The 16,615-nt window shown below is 35.6% G+C and overlaps 1 protein-coding gene across 2 annotated transcripts in view; it reads left to right on the plus strand.

Annotated features, from left to right (window-relative positions):
* The window catches only part of cdkal1 (CDK5 regulatory subunit associated protein 1-like 1), a 195,799-nt gene that overhangs the window by 106,612 nt on the left and 72,572 nt on the right, over positions 1-16,615 (plus strand). For both annotated transcript variants that reach the window (XM_032558700.1, XM_032558699.1), the window contains 2 exons: positions 1,833-1,999; positions 12,931-13,076. In XM_032558700.1, the coding sequence (XP_032414591.1) occupies positions 1,833-1,999; positions 12,931-13,076 (313 nt within the window). The remainder of the gene's footprint in view (positions 1-1,832; positions 2,000-12,930; positions 13,077-16,615) is intronic.

The raw sequence follows: 16,615 nt of genomic DNA on the forward strand, positions 1-16,615 counted from the left end.
CATGGCTCCTCTGGGGCAGAGCTGTTATGTTAAATCTGACTGCTGATGGGCTAGATGTAGGGAAAAAAAAACTCAATCTCAGGTTGCAGATGATGCAGTAAAGGGCCTTGACATGGGAGTGAGACTGAAATAATTTATCCCACACAAGTTGAGAGAGAACTCCACTCAGCACTATCGTTTAGGACTGAAAGATCACAAACATCTCAAATTATGGATAAATCATCTTGCTGCAAACCACCACTTCAGTAATGAAATTTTAACAGATTCTTTTTAATTATGAATACTGACGGTGGTTAATATGTCCCTGTGTGGAGCTTGACCTCGAGCTTTTCAGCAACCCTTCGAAAAAAGATTGCTTTTGCAACTGTGATGTTCGTGAAACATCGCTGATGTTCCCAGAAAATTATTTTAAAAGAAGTTTAAAAAGATCAAAAGAATTAATGAACTCCGCTGTTACTGAGTCCTACACAAAGGACACACTGTTTTGTGCGAGTATGTGTGTGTTGCTGCTGGCATGATATGATCTGAGAATGTGAGATTAGTTGTTGGTTTTGATGTTTTCAGACATGGATGGTTTCGGAAATCTTCATTGCATTTTAATGTTCATGATGATGATATCGCCAAACCTTTTAAATCAGCTTCTGACAATTACACTTCCATCAGTTTTAATTCAGCCCTCCCATGAAAATCTATCCAACTCCTACTTTGTATCATCTGTATCTCTCTGTTAGACGCAACCGCCGCACAGACACACACCACTGTCCAATTAGCCAAGCATAATTTTTGCTATCTAAATGACCACATGCATCTTTCTGTCTGTCCTCGCACAGTTAATGATAATGATGGTTGCACACATTTTTATGCCAGTGTGCGTGCAATTTGCCTTGTGCCTCTGTAAGTGCAAATCTATTTTTGTGTGCCTGCATGAGATAATATGTCTTAACACATAGCTTAAGCAGACACTCGACCATTTCCAAACCTACAGCCCAGTGACAGATCATTAGACAGTAGCACTGAGCGTGGCTCTAATTTACTGTGAAGCCGGTAGATCATCCCCTCTTGCTGCATCTGACCTTCCCGTTCCTGCAGTAATTGTTTGTAGGATGGTTATTTTTAATGCTTGTCACTGACTGTCATGAATAGGGTTCTACTAAAGCCTTGGAGCATTTAGATACTGACAGCAAGGGGCTTAGTGAGGTAAAGGAGGGAAAGCATTTGGAGGAGAGCTGTTGGCAAGCAGAGGATGTAGGCTATTGGTGGTTTGAAGAAATTTGCATAAATTGACAAAACAAAGAAAAATGGATTTTAAACACAAGTTTATTTTTTTTGTTCATCTCCTCTGCTTTTATACAAAACAATTCCTTTTTCCCATTTTGTATGAGAAAAAGGAACTTCTGGTCTCAATTGCTTTTACTTTGCTACACTGTTAACATATCTGATGTAAATTCACATGTTGTCCCACAGCTGATTTCTTGGGATACAAACAGATCACTTTTGTTGAAAATCCCTCCTGGCTTCAACCTAGGGGGTTTAATATTCATTACCTACAATAGGTGAAGTTATTTTAAACTCTGTTGATGAAGCCTGAAATTCCCTGAAGTGTAAAGGCAGCTACAATCAAAGTAGAGAAAGCCCACATGGGAGTTTTTACCCAACTCAGCAATTTGTTGTTTTTTTGTGCAATCATTCCCTGTGGATGATCCTAAACTACTTATTGGTTATAAAACATTTTTTGGCTATGTTATCAGTTTTGACTTGCAAAGCTTTGAAAAGCATAGCTTTTCTAATTTGCTTTTTTATTTAGTGTGGTTTCTTTCCATTTATCTTTCCAGAGGGAGTGTGTGAGATCTGGTTGACAAGTGAAGACACTGGTGCTTACGGCAGAGACATAGGGACAGACCTGCCTACATTACTGTGGAGATTAGTGCAGGAGATACCTGAAGGAGCCATGCTGAGGCTGGGCATGACCAACCCTCCTTACATCCTGGAACACCTGGAGGTATGCACAGACACACACAATCTGATTTCCATCACTTTACCTTTTATCATTGGACCTTGTTTTCCTAATCACAACCCCAGCCGTTGTTTGGCTAATTATAAACCTAACCAGGTCCTCATTGTATCATAAATGGTCTGCATGATGGTTAATTTCATTGTTTTGTTATAATCCTCAGATTGTAACTGTAATTTGATTTATGGTTCCTTGATGCCAATACCTAGACTCTTCACATGCCACCCAAAAGTATAATCAAAATAATGGTACATTTTGGTCAAATTAACTAAAATACTTGGGCTCGCAAGACCATTTCCTCCACATCGTTTGGTTTTCCACCCCTGCCGCCCCCCAAGCCTCATACTCTCTCTTCTCTTTGTGAAAAAACAATATTGCTTTGCCTAGATTTAATAAACTAAATTGCTGTCCATTCTGCTTACCAAGCAGTTCAGCTCCAGCCTTCTCTCTGCTCATTAGTTCATTTTCTCCCTCTCTAATGAGTCAATTAAAGACCATTGTGTATTCTTTAGCCACCCCAGTTCTATCAGTCATTATTGTCTTTTCTAGTAGAACAATGGACATTGTTTACCCTCGCTTTTTTTTTTCCAGTTTGTTCCTCTGATTTTCTCCAACTCCACTAAAGATGCATTATTTAGAATCTGAGATTTTTATTTTTTTTTATTTTTAGCTGGCTGTCTGTCTTTGAAAGAACAGTCTAGAATTAATTGGGAAAGAATATATTAATGTTATCACAGATTTCACTATGAATTGACAGTGCATTTATTTAGAGAGAAATTTTAGGCACTAAAGTAGCTCAGAGTAGTGCTAATGAAAAGGAGATAAGGGCATTAGTCTGAGTAAAGAGTGCCACAAAAAATATGCAGCTTTCTAAAGCGTGGTGTCTTAATCTTATTAATTTAGGATCAGTAAATTCCTAATCTATAGATGTATGATGTAAAGTTAAGGCTGCAGTTTGAGTAAAGGAAATTTCTGCTAGGAATTGCTTTTGCTGTTCCTAATAATCCGAAAAACAAACAAAAAGTGGTTCCAATTGCTAAGACAAGAAACTCAGTTACAAAAATAAACAATCATGGTTTGCTTTTAATGTGGTTTTAAGGCATGAATCAAACCACCTCGGCTTATACTAGGCTGCTGTGGTCCATGTTGTGGCTCTAAAACAAAAGCAAGAATATATATTTTGTGCACTTCAACATGCATAATTTGCCAAATATATCCTATGTTAAGTTCTTATAAGGGAGACACAAGAGTTATGGCAAGAGGAATCATTCTGATTCTTAAACATGCTTGAAAACACCAGTTGGAGTAGTTTAAAAAGCTCTGGTAACCCTTCACTTAATGAATGATTTCGCCTTTGCAGAAAAGGTTATTTTTTAAATTCTATGAAGCTACAGCAAGCAATTTAAGATTGCTCTCTGTGGTGAAAATGCTCAGATCAAGGAGTGCAAATATCATTTTCAACAGAGATGATTTCTGTCCTTGTAGCTCAGTTTCATATTTAGTTGTAAAGTCCTGCAATGAGTTCATTAACGGAGTTGAAAATGTCAGCAAGAATAATAAGAGTTTATTTAGGAGAAAACCTGCAGTGCTGTGAAATAAAAAAAATGCACTTTTCAATTTCCACATTTCTTCTGTTTGCTTCTTTTGTTACACTTTAATGTTTCAGATCATAAAAGAAATTTTAACATTATAAAGTTATTTCATCAGCCTTATGAATAACTACCTGAAATGCAGAAAGCAGAAATAGAACCTGAGTGACAACATAAAGTATTCTAAAAAAACCTTAAAAGTAGCAAATTCAACAACACAGGAGAAACTAAAGTCAGTTAAAGATTTGAGAAGGTCACAAAGAAACCCAGAGTAATATCAAAAGCACTGCAGGTATCACTTTACTCAGTAAGGTCCAGTGTCCATGATTCTACAATGACACGGGGCAAAAATTGCCTCTGTGGGACAGTTCTAAGATCAAACTCACTGCTGAGAAAACTGAAGAGAAAGATCTCTCTTTCATTTCCCCCTTCACCCAAAAAACAACATCTACATGATTACTATCACCTGTGGGAAATATTCTGTGGTGTGACGGTACAACTTTTTCCAAGGTGTGCATCCAGTTACACGTGGACTAATGCTAATATAACAACCTTTCAGAAAAATAACAGACAGGGTAGACCTCACCTCATTTTATGATTAAATGCTGCACATAAAACATGAGTCATAGCTGTGTCTCATGTTCCCTAGAAGTAGCTTAGGAACAGATCATTCTGAAACATATCCTTATTTTGAAAACATTCTTTTTTTTTTTTCTTTTAAAACTCAAATTTTATTTTATTTTTTTCATAAGAAAAATGGATGGTTGATTTTAATCTAAATACAATGTGTAAATATGCTAGAAACATGCTAATTTTCACACCCTATAACTGGCAGGTAGATGGTTTAACAAACACAAAAAACAGGATGAAATAAAAGATGCATTGAACAAATAAACATAAATCCAAAAGCAATTTAGATAAAGTCAAAGTTTTGTTGCGCTCAACAGAAAATAAATTTACCATATGCCCTAAGTACTTTGTTCATCGGAAACCTTTACAGTCGCCAGTGATAAAGAATTATTTCTTCACATGGTTCTGGTATGTTTTTCCAAAATATTTGTGTATATTTTCCTTACTGTTGGCTTCCTTCTTAATAATATTTTCTGGAAACAATTGCTTCTTTGAGAGCTAGATGAATCATCAAGAAACTGACTTTTACTCAAGTTAGTGATATATTTAGTGAGATCTGAATGCTACAAATTAGCATAAACTTTGCTACAGTTCTATAATTTAACTTTTCATGTTTCACCTGTGAAAATATAACAAAGATTGGGAGCAAGAGTAGGGTAATCTAACCTAGACAGATCAGTGTTGTTTACTTAGATTTACTGCAGATGGTTAAAGTTGAAGAATCAAGGATGTGTGAGATCATACATAAATTGAATGAGGGCAGAAATTAAGAAAAAAAGAAGGAAAACAGAGGGATGAAGGCCCGGGGATAGAGATGAGGGGTAAGGAAGAGTATAAAATAAGTGCTGTGGGAAGCAGCAATAGAGGTTGTAATTAACCAGGGGTTAATGGAGGTGTCTAATTGTCCCCCTCATGTATAGGTAGGCTTTCTGCTTGGCTACATTACAATTAAAAAACCATCCTCCTAATGATAGGGAATAACAATTAACTGATAATTAGAAATATACTTTGGTGACACACTAGCTTACACTGTGCGGATGTATGTTAAGAATCATTTCATATGCTACCAGCTCTTTTATTATTAATGTCTATGCAGTGAGTTGCATTATATCTTTTTTTTTTTTGCTTTAATTCCTCAGTCAATTAACCTACATAAAGAAAGATAAGAATGGTCTTCCTTAAGTTGTCATTTTCTTTTGTTGCTCCTGTCCCCTATTTACCCTTTCTCCTTTCCCTCCTCCCCTGGCCTAATTTTCTGCTAGCTCTAATAATTTTATTGTGCACTATTTTTTTCTTCTTCATCTTTTACCATGTAAATTAAAATATATAGCGTTATTAGTCACCCACCACTTCAGCCATTAGCTTTCTCCATGCTTGGTTTTATCAATAAATTATTTTCTTCCCTTTAAGAAGACATTCAAAGCCTTTTAACTTCCCTTTTTCTTCTAACTTTTCATGATTATAGTGGTAATATGAATGCTGCGATGAGGGCCGGTTCTCAGAAGTATATTTATCCATCATTTCTAAGTAAGGCCAAATAATACCCTGCTGTCTTTCCATTTCTACTGAAGACCAGCACTTATATAAGATCATCAAACTGAATGGCTGTGATTGAAGCTGAAAAGGCCAAGTAACTTCACCACTAGCCTGCTAAAGATCACCCTCTCGCACACATTCAGATCAACACTTTTGTGCTGTCTCCTTCTGTCACACAAGAGCACTTTTTTTTTCTTGTCTGCAGCCTGTTTTTCTTGACAGATGTCTGCTGCCTCATAGCACCATTTGTTGATTGGAGCAGTTAAAGGCCCAATCTCCTCTCATGGGCCACTTCTCTCTGACATTTTAGTTGATTGCATTGTGCTGTCAGGAGTTCCTTTTTGAGTAGCTACATAGAAAAAAAAATCTGTCATTTTCAGATATATTTCTCTCTCCTCTCAGATATATATTTTTGAGCTTCAATTTCTGTCAGTCTCCACTTAAGTTTCTCCGTGAAATGCGTTCATGAACATTTGTGTACTAATGTGAGCTTTTATAGTTATGACTGAATCAGGGAGCAAGAGGAGTAAATAATGAGAAGAAATTTGATGATCAGCCATAACAGTATGACCACCTCCCAAATAATGGACATCAGTTGTCACCTGGGCAACCATCACCAGTCAAGGGACTGAGACCAAGCTTTTTGACACTAGACAGACATTTCTCTCCAGAATGCCTTGATAGTTTTAAGATTTCATGGTTCCATGCACAGATTCAAGACACCTTGTGCCAGATTCAGCAAAGCAGCCCCAGAAAGTAACTGAGCCTTCTCAGTGTTTCACAGTAGGGACAGTGTTCTTTTCTCTTTATGCATCTGTGAACATAGAGCTGAAGCGCCTTGCCAAAAAGCCCCAGTTTAGTCTCATCTGCTCAAAGAATATTCTCCCAGAAGCTTTGCTGGTTGTCACAATGTACTGTAGGAATTTCAAGTCTCACTTTTTGGTCGTCTCCCATGAAGTTGACTTTGGTTTGAACGGAAACAGAGGGTGCAATTTGACACTGATGTACGTTGATCTTGGAGTCCACCTTTAATTTCTTTGGAGGTTATTCTTCAGTTCTTTGGTTACCCCTCGTGTTATCCTTTTCTTCATTTTCTCATCAGTTTTCATCCTGTGGCTATGATAACATTAGGCTGAGTTATAGTCATGCTTTTGAATTATGAAAAGCATCAAAATTAGGACTTTAAATTTGATTTATAAGCTAATATTTGGAACATGGCTTACTTGGAGGCAGGGACAGGTCTTGCTCTGCTCCAGTGTTTTTATAGTTCTGAAAGATTGGTTTCATCTCAACACAGATTTCTTTCTGGGACTGAGGGTGGGTTTATGTTTTGATCTCCATATTTAATTTTCACAGGTTAGTCTCACTTTTATTCTTTTTTATTTCAGACAAAAAAAACATTCAATTGTTAAACTTCAGCATTATTAATAAATTGGATTATTCTTCAAAAAGGAGTCTCTCGTTCTTCTATTTGCTTCATCGCCCATACAGATCCATGTACAGCAGCTGCATCCACAATTACTTTTTCTGCTGCGTCTATAAAAAACATTATTGGGTGATTGATTGACAGAAATTATCCAATCATCTACTTGCATTTTTCCCCCCAAAAAAACATAAGCCCCTCTCCTCTCCAGGTGGTTCCCACAGAAAGCTTTTCAGATGCTTTTGTGTGAAATGCCCCTTGATACGTTAGGTCAACAGGTATCACAAAGTTTGATAAACTATCAAACTATACTCTGGCCTAAACAAACATTCATATACACACATGCACACTCTTATCTTTCAGAGAGTAAACTAATTTATCAGTAGTTTACGATCTATCCTCAGGCTCCAAAACCAAGGCATGTTCACAATCTTGTTTAATGTGTGGTGGTTTTGGAGTGCTTCCTGTTTACTTGCCTTAATCTCTTCCTGCTTAAAGCAAACTTTTGATATGCTATCAAAGAAAAATTACAAAATGGGATGTCTCTAACTTTTCCACTTCTTCGTTAAGAATATAAAACCAGCACATTAACACAATGTGACAGTCAAGTGCCACAGATTTAGCTAATTTTACAGTGAAATTTAGATTTAATGTGCATCACAGGAGGTGCTGCAGATCTGCTGTATCCTCCGGGGTAAATTGACGCACAAGGTGTTTGGAATGTGTAATGCTGCAACCTGATTTACACCTTTTGTTACGGGAATGGTTTATAGGGTCATTTTGTTTACAGATACCCACAAAATAAACCCCGTTAATATTTGCTGGTTAATCTATATGGCTATGACGATCTTAATAAAAGAGGAGAGAGAAAAAAGACATGCCTGGGATGGGTTCCTTAGCAGACTTGAGCCATGTTTTAGTTTTTGGGGTCTTAAACATTATTCCTAAAACCTTATTTTCCCACTCTGGGATTCATAACCATGCCATCCCTTTAAATTGAGTCTTCTAACATTCTGCAGGCAATCCCTACTACTGCGGGAGTATTGACTGACGTGTTTTTCAGCCGTTGAGTCTGGACAAGAGGCAATAAAACTACATAGACGATTCTGTCACAGTGGTTACACTTTACAACTTCTGCAAATTCACTTCAAAGTCCATTAAAAGATGTAAATGTTACAAACCATAAATTTATTTTTCCAAAGCGCACTTTCTTTTTCTTTTGGTCTGTCTTGCTTTTGAACCAACAATAAGGTATAGAAGAGAAAGGTCTGGTCTTGATTACATCTACTGCAATAACTTGTAAACTATTTCATGTGTTGGCACTCAAGCAGAATCATTTAAAGCCCAGAGAACTTGAGTAGGATTGCATGATGTTCCTCCTCACAGAATAAATCAAATACATAGACAGCAGCAGGGTATACAGTTAAACTTAAAATCTGTGTGATACTGAACGTGTTTTGTATTTGTGCAGCAGAACACTCATTTTAGAAACACTGAAATAGAAGCTTTTACTTAACCTTAGTGAAAGTTCTCATGAAGTTTTGATCAAACAAATTGGTATTTTATCCTGGATCCAACAATGTTAATCAGAACTCAGATTATTAGTAGAATAAACATGAGCTCTCTGTCTCTGGCCGTTCCTTATGGACACAAGACAGGTCAAAGCACCACACAGACCTCTTCTTACTACTATTCCTTACAGCAGAATACAAATTGCCATTTTTTTCTAATCTTGCTGTAGAGAGATCTGCTGACAGAGTTTATGAAACATTCACAAGCCTTGTTTGTTGTTTAAAGCAGCATAAATAAATATATGTTTGCAGGGACATTGACATTAATGATAAGCTTTACCAAGTTAAACTATGTCTATGTTTTATGATCCTCCACAAAAAACTAAAAAATAATACAGAGTATAGAGAGCCTTTAGGTTGTGGAAAACCATACTGGTGGTTAATATAATAACAGATAAGATTTGTTTCTATCACCAGCTCTGATTAAGTAATGGCCCTGCAGTGTACCTTAATAAATCTACTGCAAGAGACTCCAGCAAACATGCTGAATATTACACTGATATGCAACGTATGAACTCATGGTTGTTGGAAAATATTCAACAGTTATCACCTTTCTTGCATTGCTTAGTACTAATAAGACATTGACTAATATTGTGATTGCAATGTGTTTAAGAGATGTGTGCAGATCGGTACAAAAAATCTGAAGTATTCATTCAATATAGAATATTTTAGCTGGTGGTGTTTTGACCTTTTTACTTTATGCTGACAATTTTAAAGTTTAACAGCTCCATCATTTTTTTAAGTTTACAATTGATCACATAAGCTTTCCTTTCCTTTTATGTATCCACTTGAATTTTATTTTACTTTGTGTACAATTTCTTAGGCTTTGGTATGAAAGCCTAAACAATTTTCTTTCTTTCAATAAAGAAAGTACTTTTGCTTTAGTTGAATTATTTTTTTTTTTTTTAAATCTAAGGAGCTTTCTTTTGACAACTATCGTACTTGCCACTTACCGTAGATAATACCTGATGATTCTACAGAGTTTGGAAACTTCTAAAGAAAGACTAAATTTCTTCAACCTTTTTAAAAAAAAAAAATCCAAGCATGGTTTTGTATCAGTGTAGGCACCATGACCTGTAAAAGCCTGTGCTGAATGTCAGAATGTGTCTAGTCTCTGATAGACAAATTAGTTCAAGAAATTATGGAATGCGGTCCACTCTAGAAAGACACAGACAGAGAAGTGCTTTTTAGCAGTTATTACCGCTAGTCAAATCAAGTGTAATTGTGTTGCCATTTGAAGAGTGGTTTGTTTTTATTGCACCCAGATTAGATAGAAAAATTATTGATTATGGTTGTTTCTGTGTTGCATTTTAGCTCTAGCACATGTCTCCTTGTTTTCTTCACATTTTTGTGACTTTAAGATTCAAGACACTTCGCATGTTTCACATTGGATATTTAAAGACATCAAGAAGACTTCTACTTTTATAAGAATTAGAAGAAAGAATCTAATCAATATGGAGCTAAATTAACCTTTAAAAAAAATCACCAAAATGCAGTCTGCTTCATACATTTTTCTTTTTTATGGTGCAGCCACATTCACTCTCGTGCTACAGCCTGATTCCTGTCACCAATCAAGCTCCATTTTCCAACCAAATTAATTCTTTCTAATTTGGAGCTTCCTGCGGTCAACCCCCTGTGGCGCTGCCACTGAGCTGTGTCTGTGTGTGCGTTCCTGTGCACATATGCTTTAGTGTCTTCGTATGGAGGAGAGCGCGTTCAACAATAGCTCTTAATTGAGAAAATGGACTGCAATCAGCATATTCTTGTAGGGAATCATTAAATCATTCCTTCCTCCTCTCTCTTTCTTTCTTCTTTTTCTTATGGTGATTAGCATGATGATGATACCATCTTGATTATGTCCGTCACACAAAAAAAACCCCTCACATCTGTGGTCTCTCGAACTGTTTTAGAGAGGAAATAATTTGAGCAAAAGAAAAACAAAAGATAGAATAAAACTGTAATAATTACGTTTAAAAGTGTAAGAGCGAATCAAACTGCTCAGGCTGTGTTTTTATTGCATGTTGTGGTTTTGTTGACCGCTGTTTATCCATCTGGAGGCATTTACATTTACTAGATTTATGATCAAATAAAGACTGCTGGTTTCCTTATGTCACAATTAAAGTTCCCGACATTCCAGCTCAAAAAAACACCAAATTAAGTTTTCTCTTCTCATTTCATGTCACAGTTCAGCTATTTTTCTAAGACCTTAGCTTTACTCAGCTGAAATCATGTCAAGAATCTTAATCTCTGTCATTCTTGTCTGATTCTCATCTCTGAGAGAAAAATGTGCATATTTTTAATATATATAACGTTTTTAAGAAATTAATTATGTTACTGTGTTTAGTTGAGGTTGTTTTTTTTTCAACAAGTAACTCTTCTTTCTCTTAAAAGAAACTCTAGAACAAAGCGTACCATAAGCATTTGTATAACTCTTAGTGAAAACAGTTAGAAACCTCAGGGTCCAAAATCTTCAATGGGTTATAGACTTTATGTATATATATATTTTTTTCTTTTCTTCATCATTTTGAAATGGGGACCTGCATTTCTCAGTAGTAGCTATCAGCGTTTCTCACACAAAGAGTCTCTGCAGGAAGAACCTTGACTCCTGGGACTTTGCATCTGCTGGGTGTAGAACAAATTCCCACTGCTGTTTCTCTTTTAGCAATATGAAAAAGATAAATGAAAAACTGAAAGGAGAAGGCATTATTGAAGGTCTGTAGGGAAAAGATTACAAAAAGAAGCAGGAATGTTAATGGAGCTTCTCGTTTTATTCAATGAGCCAAGAGAGAGAGATTTTAAATTCTTCTCCTTCAGGGGTTTGTGATTAACTTGTATAGAAATATTTGAGTTTCTGTTTCTGAGCTCAAATTATTTACTATCAAGGATCTCTTAGTGAGAATGTTAACCTCTTGGCCTCTAGCTGATGCTTCTGCACAGAAGTACAATGCCTGTATTAGAAAGTATTTTTATTTTTTTTAATTATGTACATCATAAGTTAGGGAATAATGACTTTTAAATTTTTATTTAAATGTTTATGTTCATTGCAGATGTCCTTGTTAAAAACTAAAAGGCTGAATCGTGTCGGCTTGCCAAACCTGGACATATTTAATTTACTTCCAAGCAGTTCTTTTGTTAGTTCTGTTTCTGCTATTCTTAATTCAAATTAATTTCTTGTTGCACTTTGTCTTGTCATGGTTTTCTGCTAAGATAGGTTTTACATCAATACATCTATAGAAAAACTGTGATCTCTGTATAGAACAGGTTATTGAATGTTGAGTGAAAATGTCTTTTAATCCATTGTCAAATGTTTTTTAACAAAGGTGTCCAAGAAAGATTTTGTTAGGTGGGTTAAATGAAGAGTTTTGCTATTAAGCCCCAAATTATGTATCTCCCTGGCAGAAAGTGTGCATTACATAGTTTTTTTTTAAAGACAAGAAGTGTTGTAGGGGTAGGAGGTGCACTGCATAACTGTACAGTGTGTGTTAATATTTATGCTAACAAACTATTTTCACTACTGTTAATGTGAAGCATCCAAAGTTGCCCAAGCGCAAGTTTCTCAGCAGATTGCTTGCTATTGCTAGGCTTGATGTAGTCTTCGTTTTCCATGATTCAATTTTCTTTGATTAAGTTGCTTTTTCAATTGACTAAAAAGCATCCCCAAAACCATCAAGTTGCCACCACCATGTTTGACTGTTGGGGCGGTGTTCTTCAGATTAACCTTCATGGGAATCCTCAGACATTTTACCATTTGCACAATCAGCCTTAACAGTGCAGGTGTCACTTTTGTTTTCCTGCAATATTCTCTGTGTGAAAGATCTTGTATTTTTTAATACTGCTTTGTACTACACCCACAGATGCTTAGCTCTTTGGTTTTTCATCTTGACTCACCACAAACCAGCTGCAGAGAGCTACTGTTTTTCACCTGTTGATTGCGACAGCTGTTTCCAATTAATTAGGGTAATTAGGTTGCTTTGGAACTGCATGGGCTATTTATAATAGTGTGTAGAACATTGAATTTTTCTCAAGACTATTTGAAATTGCAACGATATAAGTAACTTTGTACATGTTATACATAAAATGTTAGACTAACGCTGCCTTTTAAAATATTTTTACTAATTATTTCCCATTTTCTTTCCATTCCCCTGTCTCCTTCTCTGTGTATCCCATTAGGAGATGGCAAAGATTTTAAATCACCCACGTGTTTATGCCTTCCTTCATGTTCCCGTGCAGTCGGCCTCAGACAGTGTCCTGATGGACATGAAGAGGGAATATTGCATTGATGACTTCAGAAGAGTTGTGGACTTCCTCAAAGACAAGTAAGACTTATACATTACACATTTTCTCATTTTTGTTTCAGTTTTTTAACTGATTTTATAGACATAGAGCCTACATATACATTTAATATAACTACTTTGCTTGAGCTAAACACAATATGTTCAAAATTTGTTAAACCTTGGCCTTATTTTTTTTTTCTGCTGGTTGAAAGATAGAACATGATTAAAGTATGACTCTTTCAGTTATTTGCTGAAGTTTTGAATGTGTTTTCCAAGGGCAAATTTCCAGGTGGCTTTGTATAACAAACCATCTGGTGCTTTCAGTTGTTTCTAAGTTAGATATCCAAACTATGGTTTTATTTCTCAAGGCAAACTTTGTGCATCTTAAAGCATGTATAATTTGAAATTTCTGTATCTTCTACAATTTACACAATTTCTGCTATGCACATGTAATACTTTGACCAAATTATCTAAGCTTCACTTGACATCTGAAATTTTTAATTGACATTGAAAAATGTAGAGATGACTGTAGGTTTGTTGAGCCATGATTCTTGACATACATGACTTCATGTTAGAAAAAACACAATAAACAAATTGGCCAGGTTTAAACACACTATTAAAGGCAAAGTCACAAAGTACTGAATGAAAAAAAAACTAACTTTGAAGACCAATTTTGTTGTCTTCCAAAGTGAAAAGTTGATTTTCTCTTTTTACAACAGATAATCTGTTAGGAAATTATTAATTATAGTAGGACACAGTGGAATATTAAATAAACAGAAGATGCTTTAAATGCATGCTTTAAAGAGATTTATGTGAAATATATTTTTTCACATATTCATGTGACACAGGAAAGCATATCATTGGTTATATAATGTCAGATTATATAATTTCTAGAAACAACAAACATGTTATAAATTATAGTTTGCTATAGATAGTTTGGAGGAAATCAGACCATAGAAACAGTATAATTTCATATCAGTAATGTTAGAATCTTGAGGTACTTGCAATACATTGCCAGCATGTGAAATAGCTGAAGAAAGTAGCAGTTTTGTACTGGGAATCAGGGCAGTACGGTTTCTAAGTAAGTAATAAATCCCTCTCTCTGTCAGTGCAAACATGCCTTTGTAGTCTTGTTTATGTTGAATTTTCTCTAAGTGACTGAAATCCATGCGCAGCAGCTATCAATAGATTTTATGTAACTGTCTCATGTAGGTTAGACTCCAGCAAAATTATATAAAATACATTACATAAAGCCAGGCATTAGTGTAGTAGTGTTATTCAGGTCATTGTGTGTCCTTTGAAAACGATCTGTGCTGTTTCCAACTAAATATCCCAACTACTAGCAGAGTTTAGATCAGGTATAGTTCCATGGTTGGTGTTTAAGGAATGAATAGAGAAGTAAATTTTTCCTTCTTAGACCTACTGTATTGTGAGTGGTTTTGTTAAAATTAAGTACTTGTTTTCAGGCAAATCTTCAGCTGGTGTTAGATGTTTCTTTCTGTATTTTTTAAAGACATTAGTTAATACTGAGCATTGTTCCTTTATGCTGGTTTCTATTTATCAATGTAAAACTCTAATAATCGCTAAAGACGGGCAAAGACAAAACACACATAAACTACCACATATGAAGCGTAATCTGCCTCTTTTTGAGTTGTCATGTGTTCTGCTGCTGTTACGTAAAGAAATCCAAATAAGAATGTTTGATGTTGTCTCAGTAAAATTGACTAGATTTATAGCAGTGTGACCCATTTGGTGGCTGTTGTTTTATCAGGGGTGCAGTTCAAGTTCTGGGAAGGAGGCCAGAAGTTCAGGCAAGCTAAATACATACACCGTTGGTTTGAGTGAGTTTACATAAGTTGCAGAAATACATGAGGGCATATTACATTCATGTAGACAAGAAGAAATACAGTATTATAGGAAAATGCAAAACAGCTCTTGTTACAAAAACAAATTTATAGTTTTTCTTTGTCCTACAACTTTTTGTTATTTTGTCCTTATTGTACAGTCGCACAAACTATAACAAATAATAAAAACAAGGCAGGTCAAAATAATACCTCATTGATAATGAAAGAAACTGAAAAAAAGAGAAAAAAATGTAACGCTAAAGCAGACAAGGCTCAGAAAGATAAATATCCTGTGGTGTCCTGATTTAGGTCCATATGTATGAAGATAGCTGTGGATCCAAAACAAAGACAGACGGGTAATGATTATCAAGCCTCTCTGGCTTTTCGTTCATTGGTAATAGAGTTGAGCTTAGTGCTGTGGTGGCAACCCAGGAATATAAGAATTACTTTATTTTCAAGGTGCTTTTTCCCTCTACTGCTTCTTTTATTCTATGCCATTATTCATTTTCTCTGTGTCTAGAATACCCCATAAAAGCCATCCCATCTGCAATTTTAAAAAGAGAAAAGACTAAATTTATTTTTCAAATGACATTGTCACAGAATTTTATGGTTATTACAACCAAAGCATTTTCCACTGTGAAAAATTCTAACAATGGTTGACTAATAATTAAAATGAATGGTTAATTTGTATTCCTCCACCAATATTGCTCCACTTTTTCCACTATTTCCTCTGTCCTTTACTGAAATAAAATTATGTAAGGATTTACACCATTTATCTAATGGCGTATGGTGAAAATCCTGTTAGGGTGGAAAAACTCTGCTACAGACTGTGTGAACATGGCCAGAGGATTTTCCACACTTATTTTATAGTTTGCTGTAATGTCTGGGAAGATTTTCCCAGAACTCTCATTCAGGATTAAAAATGCTTGAACCACCGGGACTAAAGATAAAACACTTGGAGTAAAATAGCTATGTGCCTGTGTGCAGGGAATGACTTGTGTTTGTGTCCAGAGGAGCAGAAATTGGCAGTATTAATTTTTAATTTTAGGGTTGGTTAAGCTGAAAGGAGGAAGAGGAGAAGAACAAAATCATTCCACCAGTATACAGAATAATAATTTGGCATGCACTGACAATGAATGGCTTTTAGTCTGGGATTTCCCTTGGGTTTCACCCTATTGACTGAGGTCAACTCTGATGTCTTGAGTTCAATCAATCAGGTTTATTTGTATAGCTCTTCTCAGCAACTAGGCAGTTCAAAGGGCTATAAATCTTAAAAACACGAAAATAAAAAGTCATAAAACATTCATATAGTCACTAATTGAAAATCCAGTAACAAACATTACATTTTGTCGAGTGCCATCAAAATCATCAATGCACATCAAATATGTTGGTCAGTGTTCAAGGTCGAAGGAAGATCTGAGCTGGTGTTTTTTGCCTTGATTTAAAGGCACTCAATGTTTCAGCTGTTTCACAATTTTTTTGGAAGTTTATTCCAGATTTGTGATGCATAGAAGCTGAATGCTGCTTCTCCATGCTTGGATCTGGTTCTGTGAATGCAGAGCAATCCAGAACAAGAAGACATGAGTGGTGGGGAAGATTTATACAACAATAGCAGCAGATCTTTAGTGTATTTTGGTGCTAAGCCATTCAGTGATTTATAAACTGAAATCAGTATTTTATTGCGTCAGTATTTCCACACATTATTATTTCTTCGTAATGACATATTTTATGCAAGTG

This window comes from Xiphophorus hellerii, chromosome 3 (assembly GCF_003331165.1).
Source record: "Xiphophorus hellerii strain 12219 chromosome 3, Xiphophorus_hellerii-4.1, whole genome shotgun sequence".
NCBI classification, from domain to species: Eukaryota; Metazoa; Chordata; class Actinopteri; order Cyprinodontiformes; family Poeciliidae; genus Xiphophorus; species Xiphophorus hellerii.